The sequence below is a fragment of the Salmo salar genome, chromosome ssa22, assembly GCF_905237065.1.
Source record: "Salmo salar chromosome ssa22, Ssal_v3.1, whole genome shotgun sequence".
Classification (NCBI taxonomy): domain Eukaryota; kingdom Metazoa; phylum Chordata; class Actinopteri; order Salmoniformes; family Salmonidae; genus Salmo; species Salmo salar.
This window is the reverse complement of record NC_059463.1, coordinates 56,088,164-56,111,285: the sequence shown is the minus strand read 5'-3', so window position 1 is coordinate 56,111,285 and position 23,122 is coordinate 56,088,164. Positions and strand designations below refer to the sequence as shown.

Here is a 23,122-nt window from a genome sequence, read left to right as displayed (position 1 = left end):
ATTTTTCCTATTTTGTTGCATTACAACCTGTAATATAAAATTATTTTTATTTGGATTTAATGTAATGGACGTACACAAAATAGTCCTAATTGGTGAAGTGAAATGAAAAAAATAACTTTAATCTTTAAAAAAAATACAGAAAAGATGTGCATGCATATGAATTCAACCCCTTTGCTATGAAGCCCCTAAATAAGATCTGGTGCAACCAATTACCTTCAGAAGTCACATAATTAGTTAAATAAGGTCCACCAATGTGCAATCTAAGTGTTGCATGATCTGTCACATAATCTCAGTATATATATATATATATACATTTATATATATATATACATATACATATATACATATACATATACATATATATATATATATACATATATATATATATATATATACATATACATATATATACATATACATATACATATATACATATATACATACATATATACATATATTTATATACATATATATATATATATGTATATATATGTATATAAATATGTATATATATGTATATAAATATGTATATATATGTATATATATATGTATATATATGTATATATATATGTATATATATATACATATATATATACATATACATATACATTTATATATATATATACATATACATATATACATATACATATACATATATATACATATATACATATACATATATATACATATATACATATACATATATATATATATATATATATATATATATATATATATATATATATATATATATATATATATATAACACCTGTTCTGAAAGGCCCCCAGAGTCTAACTAAGCAAAGGGGCACCACCAAGCAAGCAGCACCTCGATGACCAAGGAGCTCTCCAAACAGGTCAGGGACAAAGTTGTGGAGAAGTACAGATCAGGGTTGGGTTATAAAAGAATATGCGAAACTTAGAACATCCCACGGAGCACCATTAAAACCATTGTTTAAAAATGGAAAGAATATGGCACCACAACAAACCTGCCAATAGAGGGTCGCTCACCAAAACTCATGGATCAGGCAAGGAGGGCATTAATCAGAGAGGCAACAAAGGTACCAAAGATAACCCTGAAGGAGCTGCAGAGCTGGAGCATCTGTCCATAGGACCACTTTAAGCCGTACACTCCACAGAGCTTGCTTTACGGAAGAGTGTCCAGAAAAAAAGCATTGCTTAAAGAAAAAAATAAGCAAACACGTTTGGTGTTCACCAAAGGGCATGTGGGAGACTGCCCAAACATATGAAAGTAGGTACTCTGGTCAGATGAGACTAAAATTGAGCTTTTTGGCCATTAAGGAAAATGCTATGTCTGGTGCAAACCCAACACCTCTCATCACCCCGAGAATACCATCCCCACAGTGAAGCATGGTGGTGGCAGCATCATGCTGTGGGGATTTTCTTCATCAGCAGGGACTGGGAAACTGTTCAGAATTGAAGGAATGATGGATGGCACGAAATACAGGGAAATTATTGAGGGAAACCTGTTTCAGTCTTCCAGAGATTTGAGAATGGGATGGAGGTTCACCTTCCAGCAGGACAATGGCCCTAAGCATACTGCTAAAGCAACACTCGAGTGGTTTAAGGGGAAACATTTCAATGTCTTGAAATGGCCTAGTCAAAGCCCAGACCTCAATCCAATTGAGAATCTGTGGTATGACTTAGAATTGCTGTAAATCACTGGAACCCATCCAACTTGAAGGAGCTGGAGCAGTTTTGTCTTGAAGAATGGGCAAAAATCTCAGTGGCTAGATGTGCCAAGCTTATAGAGACATACCCCAAGAGACTTGTAGCTGTATTTTCTGCAAAAGGTGGCTCTACAAAGTATTGACTTTGGGGGGGTGAATAGTTATGCACATTCAAGTACTCTGTTTTTTGTCTTATTTCTTGTTTGTTTCACAATAAAAAATATTTTGCATCTTCAAAGTGGTAGGCATGTTGTGTAAATCAAATTATACAAACCCCCCAAAAATCCAGGTTGTAAGGCAACAAAATAGGTAAAATGCCAAGGGGGTGAATACTTACGCAAGCCACTGTATTGGACTGTTCACTGCTACTGACCAAGAACGTAAAGCACACAGAATTTGAATGAATGGAACACACACAAAGAATGGAACACACGAAGAATGGAACACACACAGAATGGAACACACACAGAATGGAACACACACAGAATGGAACAGACACAGGATGGAACACATACAGAATGGAACACACACAGAATGGAACACACACAGAATGAAACACACACAGAATGGAACACAGACAGAATGGAACACACCCAGAATGGAACACACACGGAATGGAACATACTCAGAACATAATGTACACAGAACGTAACATACACATAATTTGATGTAAATGGAATGTGACACAGCGTTGTTGTAAAGTTTACACACATGGAAAAAATACTTTAGTATACTATTGTCTAAATACTGTAGTATTACTATATGTATATACTATAGTATTCACTGTAGTGTTTTTGTGGACATGGCTGTGGTATACTATAGTATTCACTGTAGTGTTTTTACATACATGACTGTAGCACATTGTAGTAACACCTGCCGACTAGGGTTAGCTAAAATGGCACAACTACCAGACTACACCAGTTACTGTTTAATGAGGAGAACACCTCAACCAGCCAGTTACTGTTTAATGAGGAGAACACCTCAACCAGCCAGTTACTGTTTAATGAGGAGAACACCTCAACCAGCCAGTTACTGTTTAATGAGGAGAACACCTCAACCAGCCAGTTACTGTTTAATGAGGAGAACACCTCAACCAGCCAGTTACTGTTTAATGAGGAGAACACCTCAACCAGCCAGTTACTGTTTAATGAGGAGAACACCTCAACCAGCCAGTTACTGTTTAATGAGGAGAACACCTCAACCAGCCAGTTACTGTTTAATGAGGAGAACACCTCAACCAGCCAGTTACTGTTTAATGAGGAGAACACCTCAACCAGCCAGTTACTGTTTAATGAGGAGAACACCTCAACCAGCCAGTTACTGTTTAATGAGGAGAACACCTCAACCAGCCAGTTACTGTTTAATGAGGAGAACACCTCAACCAGCCAGTTACTGTTTAATGAGGAGAACACCTCAACCAGCCAGTTACTGTTTAATGAGGAGAACACCTCAACCAGCCAGTTACTGTTTAATGAGGAGAACACCTCAACCAGCCAGTTACTGTTTAATGAGGAGAACACCTCAACCAGCCAGTTACTGTTTAATGAGGAGAACACCTCAACCAGCCAGTAGTTTAATGAGGAGAACACCTCAACCAGCCAGTTACTGTTTAATGAGGAGAACACCTCAACCAGCCAGTTACTGTTTAATGAGGAGAACACCTCAACCAGCCAGTTACTGTTTAATGAGGAGAACACCTCAACCAGCCAGTTACTGTTTAATGAGGAGAACACCTCAACCAGCCAGTTACTGTTTAATGAGGAGAACACCTCAACCAGAACATAAGACACAGGTTGGTGATTGAGTTGGGTCAACAGGTCTGAGCAATGCAATGGACCAGATCTTATTATTTGCTGGTGTAGTGTCTCTCGCAGTCTTTCTCTCTATCAAATCCATTCAAATTGCATCCAAAATAGATAATCCTGTTCTAGATTGATATATAGCCCTCTCTCTCTCTCTCTATATATATATATATATATATATATATATATATATATATATATACATACACGGGTTATGCATAATAAACCTCTGTCTCTTGCGCAATATGCACGCACCTGTGCTCCGCTGGCCTCTCCTCAGAAAACACCCTTTAGCTATTGGAATCCTACGCAGGAAAAGCTAGACTAGAATAGCTTGCTGGACATTATTTTATGCTGAATGTTAAATACAGCAGCCAATAGAACTCACGGGTAGTTTGAAAGAAGAGTGAACGCGTGACGGCGGTAGGCTACAGCAGTTATTTATTCAGACCCATAACCATTTAATCTTGGTGAAGAAAGCCTTCTGCATCTAATTCTAGTCCTATATTATTCATGGATGTCATTAGAATGATGAAGATAAGGACATCTAAACCTATTTCATTTAACTGTTGAAAGCAAGGTAGGAATTATTATTATTATATATATATTTTTTACCTTTATTTAACCAGTAAGTGCTCATTGAGATTTGAAATCTCTTTTTCAAGAGCGTCCTGGCCAAGATAGGCAGCACCAAGCCATTACACAATTACAGACAGACAACATGAAAAACTACAAGTAATCTAGTAAAAACCATGGAAATCACAGGAGTATAACAACATCATAAAACAGAAAATTAAAAAAACATTGACAAGTCAAGGAATCAGTCTAAAAATCCTTCATCAATGATTTAAAAACACCAATCAGGACATTCTTCCAGTTTAAAACTATTTTGTAATGCGTTCCAAGCTGATGGCGCAGAGTACATAAAAGCCCTTTTACCAAATTCAGTTCGGACATTTGGAACAGTTAGCAGGATAAAGTCCTGCGAAAGAGGAGAGTAACCACCACATTTCTGAACAATAAAAATGGCCAAATAAAATGGTAGTAAACCCAAAATGGCTTTGTAAATAAAAGTATACCAGTAACTGAGCCTACGAGTGACTAGAGAAGTCCAGCCAACCCTGGTATACAAAGTGCAGTGGTGCATAAGGGTTTTGCGGTTTAAAATAAATCTCAATGCTCAATGGAAAATGGTGTCAATTGATCTCAAACACTGAACAGAAGCATTCATATATAAAATATCACCATAGTCTAGCATAGGCATAAATGTAGCTGATACTAGCCTCCTTCTGGCTTCAAAAGAAAAACAGGCCTTCCTAAAATATTCCTAAAATAAAATTCGAACTTCAGCTTACAATTCTTTGTAAGTTGTTGAATATGCAATTTAAGAGAGGCCGTCATCAATTAAAATTCCAAGATATTTATGAGGTTACAGCCTCAATCTCATTGCCCTGACAGGTAGTAATAGGTGAAAGGTTCACAGGTCTATTTCTTGCTTTAGAAAACACCCATTAGTTTAGTTTTGTCAGCATTGAGGATGAGCTTCAATTGACACAAGGTATGTTGAACAGTATAAAAAGCAGTTTGCAAGTTCTGGAAAGCATTTGTGAGAGACGAGGCACAACAATAAATCAAATCAAACTATATTTGTCACATATGCTGAATACAACAAGTGTAGACCTTACCGTGAAATGCATAACAGCATTATCAGCATAAAAGGGAAGTAAATTATTTATATAAATCGTGAATAAGAGGGGACCAAGTACAGAGCCCTGGGGCACAGCATTACAAACAGACAATTTAACAGACGTGAGCCCATCAAATTGAGTGCACTGAGTTCTATCAGACAGATAGTTAGCAAATCAAATCAAATCAAAGTTTATTTGTCACGTGCGCCGAATATCATAGGTGTAGACCTTACAGTGAAATGCTTACTTACAGGCTCTAATCAATAGTGCCAAAAAAAACATTCAGCTGCATGCTCTGAAAGAACTACGCTCAATAATCTCTGCCTCAGTATTGCGTGATGTATCAAAAGCCTTAGAGAGATCAATAAAAAGTGAGACAGTGCTGTTTTTTTGTCAATGTCTTCAGTGATATCATTTAAAACCTCCATGGCTGCTGTAATTGTAATATGCTTCTTGCTGAATACCGATTGGTACATTGATAAAATAGAGTTAGTGTATAAAAACGATTTTAGCTTTTTACTAAGAAGGGTTTCAAGTATTTTCACCAGGGGTTATAGCTTTGAGATTGGCCTATAATGATTTAATAGAGTTGGATCTCCCCTTTTTAAATGTGGTAGGACAAATGCTGATTTCCAGATCCTTGGAATTTCATTACATCCCAGGGTTAAATTGAACAGATATGTAAGTGGTTCAGCTATGAAATCAGTTTGCAGTTTTAAGAAGCAGTGATCAGGAGATTGCAGGACCTGCAGCCTTTTTCTGATCTAAGGATTTCAGTGCATTATGTACCTGCTACACTGAGAAAGGTAAAAAGCTAAAAATTGGACTGGATCTCACCGGTTCATCCACACAGGGTTGTACAGAGACAGAGGACACTGAATCAAACAGCCTACCAGATGACACAAAGTTGCTCATTGAAACAATTCAGCATTTCAGTTTTGTCATATACAGCAAGAGTCCTTCAATACACATGGTGGTATTTCAATAACATTACTGTTACCAGACATAGACTTAATAGCCTTCCAAAACTTTCTAGGATCATTCAGGTTATCAGTGGTAACAGACATAAAATATTCAGACTTGGTCTTCCTGAGAAGAGAAGAACAGTTATTTCGTAGCTGCCTAAAAAGAAGCCAATCAGCATCAGAACATGATTTCCTTGCTTTAGCCCAGGCTAGATTACGGTTGTGAATAATACAAGACAGCTCAGAAGAAAAACACAGATTATCCTGCCCTTTAACTCCGTGTTGTAGATATGTGGTAGTGGAATAGGGGCCTGAGGGCACACACTTAAAAAAAAAAGTATTATTTTTTTTATTTAACTAGGCAAGTCAGTTCAGAACAAATTCTTATTTTCAATGACAGCCTAGGAACACTGGGTTAACAGCCTTGTTCAGCGGCAGAATGACAGATTTTTATCTTGTCAGCTCGGGGATTCGATCTTGCAACCTTTCGGTTACTAGTTCAATGCTCTAAACACTAGGCTACCTACCTGCCACCCCATAGTGTGTTAGCCCACTTAGTGTGTTGTGAAATCTGTTATGAATGTATTGTAATGTTTTTTAAATTGTATAACTGCCTTAATTTTGCCGGACCCAGGCAGTTTCCACATCAGGAATAAGCTCAATCTTGCTCCAGTCAAAATAAAACAAATCATGAAAGAAATTAAACCTCTTAAAATGTCTCTTACGAATAAAGCGTTGGTTTGTCTTAGGAACCTTAATATTTCTACCAGCAACAACAGCACAATGGTCACTTGAATCAGTACAGAAAACACAAACCGCAGAATATTTATGTGGAACATTTGTCAATATCAAGTCAAGAAGGGTATATTTCTCTGGACGTTTGAGATTTGGGCAGGTGGGTGAGTTAATCAACTCATAGAATTACAATACATCAGACATCAAGATCATTTCACTGTAAAGAAGTTTAGACATAAGGTGCATCAGAGAAGAAGAAAATGTACAGGGGGGTATATAACAGCCAATCACAGTTATAGAGAGCAGAGGGGGGGTGTCTATAACAGCCAATCACAGTTATAGAGGGAACCTTTGAAACCTCAAGATTCAAAGCAAGAAATTCCAACTGTTTATAAATAGTGTCAGTCTTTGCAAGGAATTTAGTCTTTACATTAATAGCCACACCCCCACCAAACTCGATCAGTGCAATAATTACAATGTGCAATACACATCGAGCGCAATACACAACAAATATCCTTATCAAGAACAGACTCGCTGAGCCAGGTTTCAGAAAACACAATTACATCAGCATCAGTTGATTTAGCCCAAATCCGGACTCCATCAGTTTTAGACAACAGGCTGCGTACATTTAAATGAAAAATACCAAGACCAGATCTAGATTTAAAATCAGAGGGGGTTTGGAGACATTGCATATCAGGGCCAGGGTTAGGTTACATGTTACCTGATCTAAAACAAAATAAGAATAACTAGGCACCTCTTAACCTTGCACGGCTTCTCTTTTTTAAGAGACCTACCTCAAGCGAATTCTACAAGTGAGTTTCCAGACAATACAAAACAGTCATTTTAAAACAATTAGACTTTGGTAGTGACACAAGTGTGTACTGTTCACATCATGACACAAATGCATCGGCACTTGGACGAGTGGACCGAGTGGAAAATAGCTAGTTCCCGCAGACACAATGTCTAATGGAGGGCAGAGCACATTGTCAGTTGTACTCACCCAGCGACAATGTTAGTTTTCTCCAGAGTTCAGTAAAGTCGGTGCGCAAAGCAATACCACGAAAATTGTCATTTTCTCTGAGAGATGTAAGAAATAGAGGCCAAGGAAAGGTAAGGCGAGAGATGGACTGTGTGTATGTATGAGTCTGTATGTGAGTGTGCGTGCATGAGTAGATTGGGGGTGTGGGTCGATTGAGAGAACGGGTTGGGGATTGTTGAGCTGCCGCTGACAGCCAGGTGAAGAAGAGCAGATTGGACAAGACTCCGCGGAGGGAAAGCAGAGGATGGAACCCAGGCCAGCCAGAGAGAGGTTTTAAAATGTTTTTATTTAACCTTTATTAACTAGCGGAGTCAGTTAAGAACAAATTCTTATTTACAATGACGGCCCACCAAAAGGCAAAAGGCCTCCTGCGGGGACGGGGCTGGGATGAAAAAAATTAAAAATATATAAATATAGGACAAAACACACATCACGACAAGAGAGGCAACACAACACTACATAAAGAGAGACATAAGAGGGTTACTTTGGTAAACTTTGAGTAGGGAAGTGAAAATAGCGATACATACATATATTTTTTACCTGAGTTGAGGGAGACCTGTGATCTTTACACCAGTAAAATTAAATAGTTTGCACTAAATCAAATCAAATTTTATTAGTCACATGCGCCAAATACAACCTTAGAGTGAAATGCTTACTTACAAGCCCCTAACCAACAAAGCAGTTTAAAAAAATACAGATAAGAATAAGCGATAAAAGTAACAAGTAATTAAAGAGCAGCAGTGAAATAACAATAGCGAGACTATATACAGGGGGGTACTGGTACAGAGTCAATGTTATTTGAGATAGTATGTACATGTAGGTAGAGTTATTAAAGTGACTATGCATAGATGACAACAGAGAGTAGCAGTGGTGTGAGGGGGGGTCACTGCAAATAGTCTGGGTAGCCATTTGACTAGAAGTACAGGAGTCTTATGGCTTGGGGGGTAGAAGGTGTTTAGAAGCCTCTTGGACCTAGACTTGGCGCTCCGGTAGCGCTTGCCGTGCGGTAGCAGAGAGAACAGTCTATGACTAGGGTGGCTGGAGTCTTTGACAATTGTTAGGACCTTCCTCTGACACCGCCTGGTATAGAGGTCCTGGATGGTAGGAAGCTTGGCCCCAGTGATGAAGGCCACACAAGCTCACAGAATGGGACCACTGAGTGATGAAGCATGTAAAAACTGTCTGTCCTCGGTTGCAACATTCACTACAGAGTTCCAAACTGCCTCTGGAAGCAACGTCAGCACAATGACTGTTTGTCAGGAGCTTCTTGAAATGGGTTTCCATGGCAGAGCAGCCGCACACAAGCCTAAGATCACCATGCGGAATGACAAGCGTCGGCTGGAGTGGTGTAAAGCTTGCTGCCATTGGACTCTGGAGCAGTGGAAATGCATTCTCTGGAGTGATGAATCACGGTTCACCATCTGGCAGTTTGACGGACGAATCTGGGTTTGGCGGATACCAGGAGAACGCTACCTGACCCAATGCATAGTGCCAACTATAAAGTTTGGTGGAGGAGGAATATTGGTCTGTGTCCACATACTTTTGATCATGTAGTGTGTACATGCATTAGCTCACTATAAATGCATTTTGTCCTAATCTATGGATTTCACATAACTGTAAATACAGATATGCATCTGTTGGTCAGAGTGGGCCTCAGGATCTCATCATGGGTTTTTTGTGCATTCAAATTGCCATCAATAAAATGCAATTGTGTTCGATGTCCGTTGCGTATGCCTTCCCATACCATGACCCCACCGCCACCATGGGGTACTGTGTTCACAACGTTGACATCAGCAAACCGCTCACCCACACAACACCATACACGTGGTCTGTGGTTGTGAGGCCGGTTGGAAGTACTGCCAAATTCTCCAGAATGAAATCGGAGGCGGCTTATAATAGAGAAACAGCTCTGGTGGACATTCCTGCAGTCAGCATGCCAATTGCACCCTCCCTCAAAACTTGAGACATCTGTGGCATTGTGTTGTGTTACAAAACTGCTAATTTTAGAGTGGCCTTTTATTGTCCCCAGCACAAGGTGCACCCGTGTAATGATCATGCTGTTTAGTCAGCTTCTTGATATGCCACACCTGTCAGGTGGATGGATTATCATTGGCAAGGGAGAAATTCTCACTAACAGGGATGTAAACAAATGTGTGCATAACATTTGAGAGAAATAAGCTTTTTGTGCATACGGAACATTTCTGGGATCTTTTATTTCAGCTCATGAAACATGGGACCAACACTTTACATGTTCAGTTTTATATTTTTGTTATATGTATTTGAAAAAGAATGGTATCAATTATGAACCCTTCATTTATTTAGTAACTAACTAAGAACACATTATCTTTTAATAACAACAAGGACCTGGGGAAGAGGTACATGGGAGGAGAGAGGGGATGAATCAGTTAATGAGAAGCCGGGGATGATAAGAACTGCATCACAAATGGCACTCCATCCTATTTCCTCTATAAATAGGGAATAGGGTGCCATTTGGGATGCTGAGATTGTATAAAAATGTAAGTTAGTTCAAAAAGAGGAAGGAGGAGGAGATGGGAGGGGGACCGGAACATGGGAACAACAGGGAGGTGTCAAGACCTTGAAGATAATATCTGCCAAGTCTACAACGACTTCGTTATACCACTCTCTCCTTCAAACACAAGCACAATGTGGCTACTTTATGTGGCCTGTTGCCTCTCTCTCTCTTTCAATTCAATTAAAATTTAAGGGGCTTTATTGGCATAGGAATCTCTTTTTCTCTATTTTCTTCTCTCTCTCATTTTAGCACAGCCGTCACAGACACTATCCTGTCCAGTAAGTTACTGATGGACAGACTACTTAAAACACTTCCCTCTCTCTCTCTATCTCTCTTAAGACTGCCCTAAGTCAAGGACATCTCAATGTGACTGACTGTTTCACTGACTGACCGACTGTTTCACTGACTGACCGACTGTTTCACTGACTGACTGACTGACTGTCTGACCGACTGTTTCACTGACTGACTGACTGACCGACTGTTTTACTGACTGACTGACTGTTTCACTGACTGACCGACTGTTTTACTGACTGACTGTTTCATTGACTGACTGTTTTACTGACCGACTGTTTCACTGACTGACCGACTGTTTTACTGACTGACTGTTTCATTGACTGACTGTTTTACTGACCGACTGTTTCACTGACTGACCGACTGTTTTACTGACTGACTGTTTCATTGACTGACTGTTTTACTGACCGACTGTTTCACTGACTGACCGACTGTTTTAGTGACTGACTGACTCTACTGACTGAATGTTTCACTGACTGACTGTTTCACTGACTGACTGACTGACTGACTGTTTCACTGACTGACTGAATGACTGTTTCACTGACTGACTGTTTCACAAACCGAATGACTGTTTCACTGATTGACTGTTTCACTGACTGACTACATGATATTGTCCTTTATGAAAGCCAAGGTGAAACAGGATATGCTGAAAAGATCTTGAGACAGAGCGGGTGATGACAGTGCTCTCTCTTACGTTTTGAGCTCTGTCAATGACTTACCCTGTCCACATTTACCAACCTCTGCGGTAGCCTATTCTCATGTTAAAGTGGCATGAAGGAAAGATATGAGAAGTGAAAATCTAATCATTTTACATGCAAAATCATTTCTGTGCCGCTTCCCTTGTCACTTTCTCGACATGATTATCACTACATCTCCATTTAGGTGTGAAAGAAACATACAATGTTATCTAAACAAATAGCAGTACCTTTCTTTGGGGCTCTCAGTCTACCTACACAGAGACAGTGTCTAAGGAGGACAGATAGCCAATGCACATTATAGTCAGTATAGACATTCTACTCACATACAATTCATATTGAAATGCTTAGACACACATCTCAATCATAATAATTAGTCTGTGACGTGTGTGTGTGTGTCAGTCCAGGCGAGGCAATAAAAAACCAAAAAAAAGTAAGGATTTGATAACTCGTCACCACCACAACCTAATATGGATCATTTAACGTAGTATAGTATAGTAAATATAGCTTACAAAAGAGAGCAAAATGGTTTACTGCACCAATGCCAAATATATTAACCATTTTATTATGTTCATATTTTTTCACAGCGAATCAAGCTTTATTGACAGCACAGATGAAGAACAGGAAAGGGATATTTGTATTACTGACAAACAGATTCTATATAGTACTTCTCATTCTGTGTGTACTTTTCACGTTGTAATACCGCCTACTACAGATGTAGAATCTTAATTTGATCACCATGTTACAGAACTTTTCTGCAATGCAGGAAATGTGAAACTTGTAGTGTGTGTGTGTGAGGTTTATAAAGGATCGTAATTTCCATTTTTTTTCCCCTTATGAACAATGTATAATTATAATCCACACAATAATTCACATTTCCTGTTGCTGCAGGATTATTTTCCTGCTGTAGCAAACTGTCTGAAATGTATATCTGACATCTGTAGGCTAGACCTATCTCTTAGAACCAGTCAACTCTGTATGAAAAAGGGCATAGTAGAGCATAGTAAACTCATCCCAGTATAGGGAGAATGTGGCAAACATGTCATGAAAAAAAACTGTTACTTGCTGTTTACACATTTTTTTTTTTGTAGAAGACGTCCCAAACTGAACCCTATTCCCTTTATAATGCTCTACTTTTGACCAGAGCTCTATACACCCTGGTCAAACGTTGTGCACTATAAAAGGATTAGGGTGTTAGTTGGGATGTTCCCAAGTGCAATGCACCTGTGAAGTCTCTTATTATAAATCAAATCAAAGTTTATTTGTCACATGCGCCGAATACAATAGGTATTTTTCACCTCACAGTGAAATGCTTACTTACAAGTCCTTAACCAACAATGCAGTTCTATTTTTTTTAAATGTATGAATAAGAAATAAAAGTAACAAATAATTAAAGAGCAGCAGTAAAATAACAATAGCGAGGCTATATGAGGGGGCACCGGTTAGTCAAGGTAATTGAGGCAATATGCACATGTAGGTCGAGTTATTGAAGTGACTATGCATAGATAATAACAGAGAGTAGCAGCAGCGTAAAAGAGCAATGCAAATAGTCTGGGTAGCCATTTGATTAGCTGTTCAGGAGTCTTATGGCTTGGGGGTAGAAGCTGTTTAGAAGCCTCTTGGACCTACACTTGGCGCTCCGGTACCGCTTGCCGTGCGGTAGCGGAGAGAACAGGCTGTGACTAGGGTGGCTGGAGTCTTTGACAATTTTTAGGGCCTTCCTCTGACACCGCCTGGTATAAAGGTCCTGGATGGAGGAAGCTTGGCCCCAGTGATGTACTGGGCCCTACGCACTACCCTCTGTAGTGCCTTGCGGTCGGAGGCCAAGCAGTTGCCATACCAGGCAGTGATGCAACCAGTCAGGATGCTCTCGATGGAGCAGCTGTAGAGGGGAAATAGGATGGAGCAGCTGTAGAGGGGGAATAGGTTTTGTTGCGCCCTCTTCACGACTGTCTTGGTGTGCTTGGACCACGTTATTTTGTTGGCGATGTGGACACCAAGGAACTTGAAGCTTGTGTGAGTTATGTGTGTGTGAAGTGTGTTTGAGGATTGTGTGAGATGTGTGTTTGGTGTGTGTGTGAGGTGTCTGGGAGGTGTGTGTGAGGTGTTTGGGAAGTGTGTGTGTGAGGTGTGTGTGTGAGGTGTTTGGGAGGTGTGTGTGTGAGGTGTGTGTGTGTTCTAGGTGTCTGGGAGGTGTGTGTGTGAGGTGTTTGGGAGGTGTGTGTGTGAGGTGTGTGTGTGTGAGGTGTCTGGGAGGTGTCTGGGAGATGTGTGTGTGAGGTGTTTGGGAGGTGTGTGTGTGAGGTGTCTGGGAGGTGTGTGTGTGTGAGGTGTCTGGGAGGTGTGTGTGAGGTGTGTGTGTGTGTGTGTGTGTGTGAGGTGTCTGGGAGGTGTGTGTGAGGTGTGTGTGTGTGAGGTGTCTGGGAGGTGTCTGGGAGGTGTGTGTGTGAGGTGTCTGGGAGATGTGTGTGTGAGGTGTCTGGGAGGTGTGTGTGTGTGTGAGGTGTCTGGGAGGTGTGTGTGAGGTGTGTGTGTGTGTGTGTGAGGTGTCTGGGAGGTGTGTGTGAGGTGTGTGTGTGTGTGAGGTGTCTGGGAGGTGTGTGTGAGGTGTGTGTGTGTGAGGTGTCTGGGAGGTGGGTGTGTGAAGTGTCTGGGTGTGTGTGTGTGTGTGTGTGTGTGTGAGGTGTCTGGGAGGTGTCTGGGAGGTGTGTGTGTGAGGTGTCTGGGAGGTGTGTGTGTGTGAGGTGTCTGGGAGTTGTGTGTGTGTGTGTATGAAAAGGTGTGAGTTGTCTGGGAGGTGTGTGTGTGTGTGTGTTGAGGTGTGTGTGTGTGTGTGTGTGTGTGTTAAGGTGTGAATTAATGAGACACACACAGCATCGTTACACTCCAGGGATGTCTTCTGTTCTCAGTCTATTCTGGATGAACAATAAATGGCACCCTTTTCCCTATATAGAGCACACCTTTAGACCAGAGCCCTTAGACAAAATGTAGTGCACTATATAGGGAATAGGGTGTCATTTGGGATGCAAAACATATTATCTGTCAGTGTGATGTGCAATAGAATATTGGTTTGTAACAGAGTTTATAGGATCCCTGGCTATTTCTACAGAAAATTCATCTTTCTCAGATTAAACGCGTCCCTTTCTCCCTGTCTCCCTCTCAAAACGCATTGGAGAAGTTCAGAAGGGAGGGACCTTGGACTTTCTCCACCAATATGGTGGCGAAGGAGGCGAGGAGATCACCATGTTACAAAGAAAAATAAAAAAAATGCATGAAATGAAATGTATGTATTCACTACTGTAAGTCGCTCTGGATAAGAGCGTCTGCTAAATGACTAAAATGTAAAATGTAAAAAATGAGATGGGATGCAAGGAATCACGGAAAGACACATTTAATATAGAGTCCATGTACTGTAGAATGTAATAACATCTTCCTTGTTAGTTTAACACTCCAAGGGTATAGAATAGTGTTGATAGGGGACCACTACAAGGGTATAGAATAGTGTTGATAGGGGACCACTCCAAGGGTATAGAATAGTGCTGATAGGGGACCACTCCAAGGGTGTAGAATAGTGTTGATAGGGGACCACTACAAGGGTATAGAATAGTGTTGATAGGGGACCACTCCAAGGGTGTAGAATAGTGTTGATAGGGGACCACTACAAGGGTGTAGAATAGTGTTGATAGGGGACCACTACAAGGGTGTAGAATAGTGTTGATAGGGGACCACTACAAGGGTGTAGAATAGTGTTGATAGAGGACCACTCCAAGGGTGTAGAATAGTGTTGATAGGGGACCACTACAAGGGTGTAGAATAGTGTTGATAGGGGACCACTCCAAGGGTGTAGAATAGTGTTGATAGGGGACCACTCCAAGGGTGTCGAATAGTGTTAATAGGGGACCACTCCAAGGGTGTAGAATAGTGTTGATAGGGGACCACTACAAGGGTGTAGAATAGTGTTGATAAGGGACCACTACAAGGGTGTAGAATAGTGTTGATAGGGGACCACTCCAAGGGTGTAGAATAGTGTTGATAGAGGACCACTCCAAGGGTGTAGAATAGTGTTGCTAGGGGACCACTCCAAGGGTGTAGAATAGTGTTGATAGGGGACCACTACAAGGGTGTAGAATAGTGTTGATAGGGGACCACTACAAGGGTGTAGAATAGTGTTGATAGGGGACCACACAAGAGCAGAACAAAAAAAACATTGTAAAAAAATAAACATTCTTCTAGGCTGCTAGACAATGCTGTCAAACAGTCAAAATCAATGTCAAGGTTTACTGTCAGTTAGAGACGGTATTGCACTCAGCTTTTATCTTCATACATATTCCTCGTCTTTTCGGTTGAAAGACACCGTCACCTTGCCCACACAACCCTCTCTGCAATGTCACAGCCAGAGAAAATAAATCCTTCTAATTCCTAATATGTTAGCTATAAAAAGGTAGCTTGAGGGATGTCTGGACTACACGAAAACCGACAAATACTGCTGCGTCTTACAGTGTCTTGGGTTCAATATGGGTATTGGTTATTAAAGGTTGGACTGATAGTTCTGAGTATCAAACGCATGCAGTTAAGATACATGTGTGTTGTGAGCCTAGAACTGACCAGGTGTTCAAAGAAGAGTGTCTGTCTGTCAAGGATGAAACATTAATGACGGTAGAAGAGCAAACAACCAACAAGAGATGAAAGTCACAGTAATAAATTGGTTGGAAACACTTTTTTTTTAATACAACATTTCAACATACAGTGTCTAGTGTCATAAACAATACAATGCTATTAAAACACAGAATAATACAAATTCTTTTTTTTTTTACCATGCATTCTTTACTCAAGTATTCATACGTAAGTACGACCCTCTTTTCTAGGTTGTAAGTTCCCTGTGGTCAAGGACAATTGTCAGGTTTTCTGACTCTCTTTGCATTTCATCTCTGTGTATTTATTTATTACTTATCACTTCATTTTCTCTCCTGCCCTCTTGTTTTTAGCATGTTAATTGAATGTGTGTCTGATATACGCCAACTTGTTTAAGTCAAGCCCATAACTTTTCACTGCGCTGTTGTTTTGGCAATCATTTTGTTTGCGAACCAGAGACGTCCCTATTGGTATTAGAAAGGTGGTGGGAAAACAAGTATTTCATTAACAAAATGACATAAAAATGAAGGACAAACACAGTAGAGAATGTCCCCCAGAAACCATTATGGTAAACATATTATTATTGTAATTATTATAATCATCATCAATACTATTACTATTATTATTACCATTATCATTCCAGTTGTAAGGACTCATTTACTCATGAACATAAAAACTAAATCAAGACTACATATTCTCTTTAGCGAACAACAAAATATAGTACAATCTGCCCCTCAGAGCATAGGAAGCTTTCAGTCAGTGCTGCTTGCTGCGTATGAATAAGAAATGCATTTAAGGCTGATTTGATTTGACACGCCAATCCCTAAATTTCAAATTGGCAGAAATGGAAGCTGACAAAAGTAGAATCCAAAATGGAAGCTGACGAAAGTAGAATCCAAAATGGAAGCCGATGAAAGAACAACAAAACGATGGAATAATACAGATGACATTATGATATGATCATTCCCTTCTATGTTCCAAGAACCGTACCGAAACCGAAAGGCAGCTATCTGTAATCGTATGGAACCTAACGGGTTGGATTGTACTCCTCCCTCGGCTTAAACAAAACGTATCCCCCAGGACAGCTATCGGGTTCTAAATTAAAAGAACAATGTGTTTTTGTTGAATCCATATCCTTTGCAATGCTGTTGCTAACATCTGAAATGTAACTGAAATACTGAAATGTAACAGACAGCTAAAAAGATATTCTGTCAACAAGGCATTTGAACAAGTTGTAGTGAATGACTGCTATTTCACCTTTTTACATCTTTGGTTTTTTTCTCCGTTAAACTTTCACGTAAATCAGGCCATTATATCCTCATAATTGTGGAATCAAATGGAGATTTACGCTTAATTGTGTTACGGATATGTAATTTAAGATTTGACTCAGTATAACTAAACCTGATTCTTTGCTAGTCTAGTGAAGTGACCTTAATGCTGAAGGACTACGCCACAATTTATATATATATATATATATATATATATATATATATATATATATATATATATAAAAAACAAACAAAGGCCTGAAAGAAAATGTCCTTGTGGTGTCTACATATCTATGAATCTCAATCAAAAATCTGCATCAGTCTCCGTAATTATGTCTTTCTGTCTTTTAGTAACTACCAACTCTAATTGGGAAATACAGTGGGCTGTTTACACCTACCAGTTTCCTTCTAAAATCAAACACAGCAGAAATGACTTTGATGATGTGTGGAGACGCAGAGGAGGTATCAGCAAGTTATTTACATATTAATCAATAAGATACTGTATCTGTATTTCATGGTGCTGAGTGTGATGGAAAGGAGATTTACAACATGGTTCCAGATCAAATGTTTATCTGGTCAGATTAATAACACCAGTTTAGTGGACTATTATCCAGCTATAGTGACTGGAGTCAGGGTCTCAAAGGGCTGACAGTCAGACCTGACAGATGGACCCCATAGAGATGGTTTAGAGAACTCATCATGGATATAACCCATATTTGAATGAAAATTGTGCTATCATAGATGCCATAATTGGACAGATACAAAGATGAGTCCTCTAACTAACTCTATGATGGATACACATTTTACTGAAACCTCTGTTGACGTTGACATGTAGACTCATCAAGGGGTAAGTGAAAGCATTAGAGAACCGATTATAACCGAAGCTCATCACTAAAAATAAAGCTATATATTATAAGGTATGGCAGCAGCAGTGTGCCAGTGTAACACATCATGATCCCCTCCGATAATTGTATAGAGGATTAGAATTTCAAACGTGTGAAGAAGGACGAATTGTCTGGACATACTGTAGATAGACGGAGACTGGCTTTCATGATAAATGCACACTAAAAAAGCAACACTTGGTATCTAGCAAAAACAAACTACATGTGGGTACATCATCATCATTATGTTGGGATCATCATCATCATTTCGGGGGGGGAACATCATCATCATTATGCGTGTACATCATCATCATTATGTGTGAACATCATCATCATTATGCGGGTACATCATCATCATTATGTGGGTTCATCATCATCATTATGCGTGTACATCATCATTATGTGGGTTCATCATCATCATCATTATGTGGGTTAATCATCATCATTATGTGGGTTTTCTCATCACCACTCATTTTGGTAGTACACTCATCTAACCTGCATTGACCACTCACCTCCACCGGACAGCATCTTACATTATTGCAAAGGGTCACTTTCAAAGTCAAAACTCAATGGGGAAAAACATGATAATACATTTGATAATATGTCAACAACAAAAAAATCACTTGAAATAGGTGACCCATGAGAAAAGGTACATATTGAAGAATCAATTATCTACGCTAAGATTGAACGAATTGCAATACACTATTTATTTATTTCTCTATTTTTTTTTTAACAATTTGAGGCTGTATCAAAAACTTTGTAAAAAAATTAGATAGAGATTTTATCCACCATTTTGTTCAGTGTTTTCTGGTGATCTTGTTCTTCAGACCTCTCCTCTCCTCTCGTCTCCTCCCCTCCCCTCCCCTCCCAATGACCTTTGAGTTGTGAATAAAGATTGTATCCCTTTCAGGAAGTTCTAAATCACTCTCAACAGCAATGAACTGTTTCCCGCATAAACTGTGAGAACAAGAGCATCATCATCACTACATAAAAAAATAATTACTCCTTGTCTAAAATAAACTGCAGGAGGCTTTTTCCATATCTGATTTACACAAACATTTTTGAAGTATAAATACACTTAATATTATTTCAACAGGCCGATCGATAGCTATATACAGAAGACACATAGCATCACCATAAAGGCAACATGGCATTCAAATTGTCAATGTTATGATCATATTCGGATAGGGGACACATTTTAAATAATAATAATAATAAAGAGGGACATTGCATTGTACTTCCCTCTTGAATGATTTTGGGTGGCTTCGGGAAACCCAGGCAAGGTAAAAATCATTGAGCTTCAAGTCAAAACTATACATCTGATAATAACTGGGCCAGGCTGTTGTAGAATCACAGTTGTCATGGTTGCCCTACGTGCTAACATTAGCTAACGGTAATGTTTGCTTGTTTAGTCCTGACTGGGCTGGGTCTACCTACTTGGTTTACCATTCCTTTCTGATCGAGGGAGAGATCCTGTATACCTACCTACCTACCTACCTACCTACCTACCTACCTACCTATCTATCTATCTATCTGAACCATCCAGATATACAGTGGATTTAAAAACAAAACTAATAAAACAAACATAACGTTTTTTAAACAAATTTCTAATGATTTATTAGGCTAACTTTGTTATGATCATCTTGACTAGACATTGTGTGAATAAGGATACAAATATACAATTAGTGTTAAAAGGCAAACCTTATTGACTCGAAACACTGACCCACCGCCTGACAAGCCACTGTGTTGTCTGTCTGGCTGGTTGCAGGGCTAGCTGCAGGGCTAGCTGCAGGGCTAGCTGCAGGGCTGGTGCAGATCCACATGATTATGTTGTTTCTGTTTTTATTCATAGAACTCTCTCTCTCTATTAAAAACCTTTTTGCCTGCAGTGTGTTTGTTTATTATCTTCTTGTATTATTCAAGATAAAATAACATAAAAAGAGTGCTGTTAAGCAAGTCGTTTGATTTCGTTTGAAGTCAGCCCGCCCCCCCAAAAAAAAAAAAAAAAAAAAACTAAGCTAAACAGAACCAAATACCTAAAATAAAACAAAAGCCCATTTAGTTTCAAACGGAGAACAAAAAAAAGCACTGGGACCAGAGGGGCGTGTCTTCCCAAACTAGCCATTCAGCTGTAGCCAATGAGATGACAGACTGAATAGTGTCCTTTTTGTGGCTACTGTCGCCGCGGCTAACATCTAGTTCTCCCTCCCTCCCATCTTTCCAACAACTTCAACTCAGACTCAATCAGATCACCCCAAAACCCTCCCAACCCAAAATCCAAAAGTTTGTTCCCACTTTGTCCTTCTCCTCCCACCCCTTATTTCGAAAAAGACACTGGATTGAGACCGTTACAAGTCCCCCTGCTTCCCTCCTCCTTCTCTGGAGGAGCCTGCTAAACCCTTAGGGTGGCACGTAAGGTGGTGGGGATCTGTAAGGGGTCATGTTCTTTGGACGAGATCCTTTACCTTCCATGGGTGCGGTGAAGGGGGGCGGGGGCTGGTAGGGGGGCGCGTTGGGGTCCTCGTCCCTCAGAGCCGTGTACTCACCCAGAAGGTCCTGGTTCAGGGGGGTGGTCTCTGGACTGGCCATGTTGGGGTACTCCGGTGGGGGAAGAGGGGGTTTCTCCTCCTGCAGGATGAGGGGCATGGAGGAGGACGGAGGCGGCTTGGAGTCGTCAAGCTCGTCTGCGAAGATTATGGGCACCCCCTTCTTGATGAAGGTAGCCTGATCCTCGATGGTCAGCTTGCCCTTGCGCTTCTTGCGGTAGCAGATCATGGCGATGATGCCAGCGATCAGCAAGATGGCCGCCACCACCACGGCCGGAATCACCGTGTGGAGGTAGACGTCGTCTGTGCTCTGGCGTCCGGTGCCTAGCGCTGGCGTGACAGCCGGGGGGATAGGGATAGTGATTTCACCTGGCGGGACAAACATGTAGTTCCGGCAGGCGCCCGTTCCTTTGACCTTGATGCTGATGGGTATGAAGTCCGGTTCCATGGCGGAGATGAAGGTCTGGGAGGGTCTTCCCTGGGCGTCAGAGATCCTCCTGGACATGGTCTGAATCTGCTCCTTGGGACAGGGGTTCTGCTGGAGGCTGTTGTTGGTCCACTCCACCACGATGGATCCTTTGGTGATGTTCCTCAGGGTGACCGTGCTGCTGTTGCGGTCACCGAACGAGTACGCCAGCTTCTTGATAAGCAGAATCTTCTTGTGGATGTCATTGGTCACCAGGCGAGGTTCTCCGTGTAAGCGGGCCTGGAACAGGACCGGGGACTTATCGTTGGATGCCCAGCGGTTCACACGGACCTCGAAGGCGTCGATCGCATTCAGACCTCCCTTATCGGTGGCCTGCATGAAGTACTCGTGCTTCCCAACGTGATTTGAGTCTGGAAGACCGTACAGCAGCTGGCTTGTGCTATTAAACTGTATCCAGGAGTCGTCCCCAACAACTTCGTTGTGGTTCATCCTCAAGGTCAACCTTAGTTTGTCTGTTGTACCGTCCTCCTTGTCAAAGAATGTATCGGATGGGATCTTCACTTCAAAGTATGTGCCCACGAAGGCATTGACCTGATCGATGGGGTTGCGGAGATCTGGTTTCTCATTTCTTGGGTCAGGCACGATGGACGAAGGGGTTGTGCGCCTGGCTGGTTTGGCTGTGGTGGTCTTGGGCTCCCTTGGAATCGGAGTGGTCTTCGGTCTCTTTGGTTTCTTGGTTGGCTTTCTGGTGGCAACGGTGGTGGGTGGAGGGAGTGTCGGTGTGGCTTCCACAACAGTATGCCTGGTCATGGTGGGTTGAATGGAGATGGTACTAGTGGACTCCATCACTCTGGTTGGCAGGGGTGCACCCTGAGTGGGAGTGTGGGCATAGGAGTCTCTGACACGGATTGTGGGCTTCATGGGCAAGGGCACAGGTCCTCTCATGGGTGGGGCAGAGCTGTCTGTGGGGGCAGCAATGGCAGGTGATGACAGGGTGGGTACAATGCGAATAGGGGGCTCAACAACAGACGTTGGAGGAAGCACAACAAGAACAGGGGTAGGGGTATTGTTGAGCTGGCGCCTCACCCGTTTGGGGATATGAGGCTTCTTGTTGGCGATGTGCCAACCGACCACAGGGTATCCCAGCTGAGCAGACATAGTGCCTTCTTTCGCCGGCGCCTGGACGCTGCTGATGTTGGGGACATTACTCTGGTCTAGGGAACAGCCCAGCTTCCAGGATAACAGGGCTCCGTTCTCCACCACCTTTTTGGCATTTCCCGGTCCGGCCATGAAGGCGGTCATGTCGAACAATCTGTTGTTGACCACGGGAAGTATCTTCATGTGCTGGAGCGCCACGCCAGAGAACTTCTTCATCTTACTCAGCAGCTCCACCCTCTGCCTGGAGCTCATCTTAGTGAGGTCGGCATCCAGAATCACCGTGAGCACCGTCACCGGTTCCTCTGTACCGCAGACAAACGGCTTGACCTCATTGTTGGATGCTGACTGAATGGCTAGCTGGATCGGGTCGGCGTGTTCCTCTGGGTGCACCTCAATGGAGAAGATGTCCTGGCTGCCGTTTGATGTCGAGACGGCGATGTAGTGGACACCCTTGTCCTCCTCCAGTGGTAGACCCTGTAGGATGTTGCTCTTCCAGTCCCAGTGCAGCCATGCTGGTAGCGTCTCCTTGCCTGACTCAGTTATCTAGAAAAAAACAAAGATAAACAGAGTTGATAAATCTCTTGTTTTGATTAATAATTTAAGATAGAATACAAGAAAACAAAATACAACAACAACAAGCAAAATAATAATTTTACACCCACTACATTTACCATTTCTGTTCTACCCACAGCATGACTACGTCTTTGATGATACAACTTGTTTACAATTCATTATGATACAGAAGAAGAACATAAGAGATCGAATCTTGGC

The 23,122-nt window shown here is 41.3% G+C and overlaps 1 protein-coding gene across 2 annotated transcripts in view; it reads right to left on the bottom strand.

Annotated features, from left to right (window-relative positions):
* Positions 1–16,141: 16,141 nt before the first annotated feature.
* The window catches only part of dag1 (dystroglycan 1), a 71,472-nt gene continuing 64,491 nt past the window's right edge, over positions 16,142–23,122 (bottom strand). For both annotated transcript variants that reach the window (XM_014168312.2, XM_014168313.2), the window contains exon 3: positions 16,142–22,894. In XM_014168312.2, the coding sequence (XP_014023787.1) occupies positions 20,621–22,894 (2,274 nt within the window). In that variant the 3' untranslated portion in view covers positions 16,142–20,620. The remainder of the gene's footprint in view (positions 22,895–23,122) is intronic.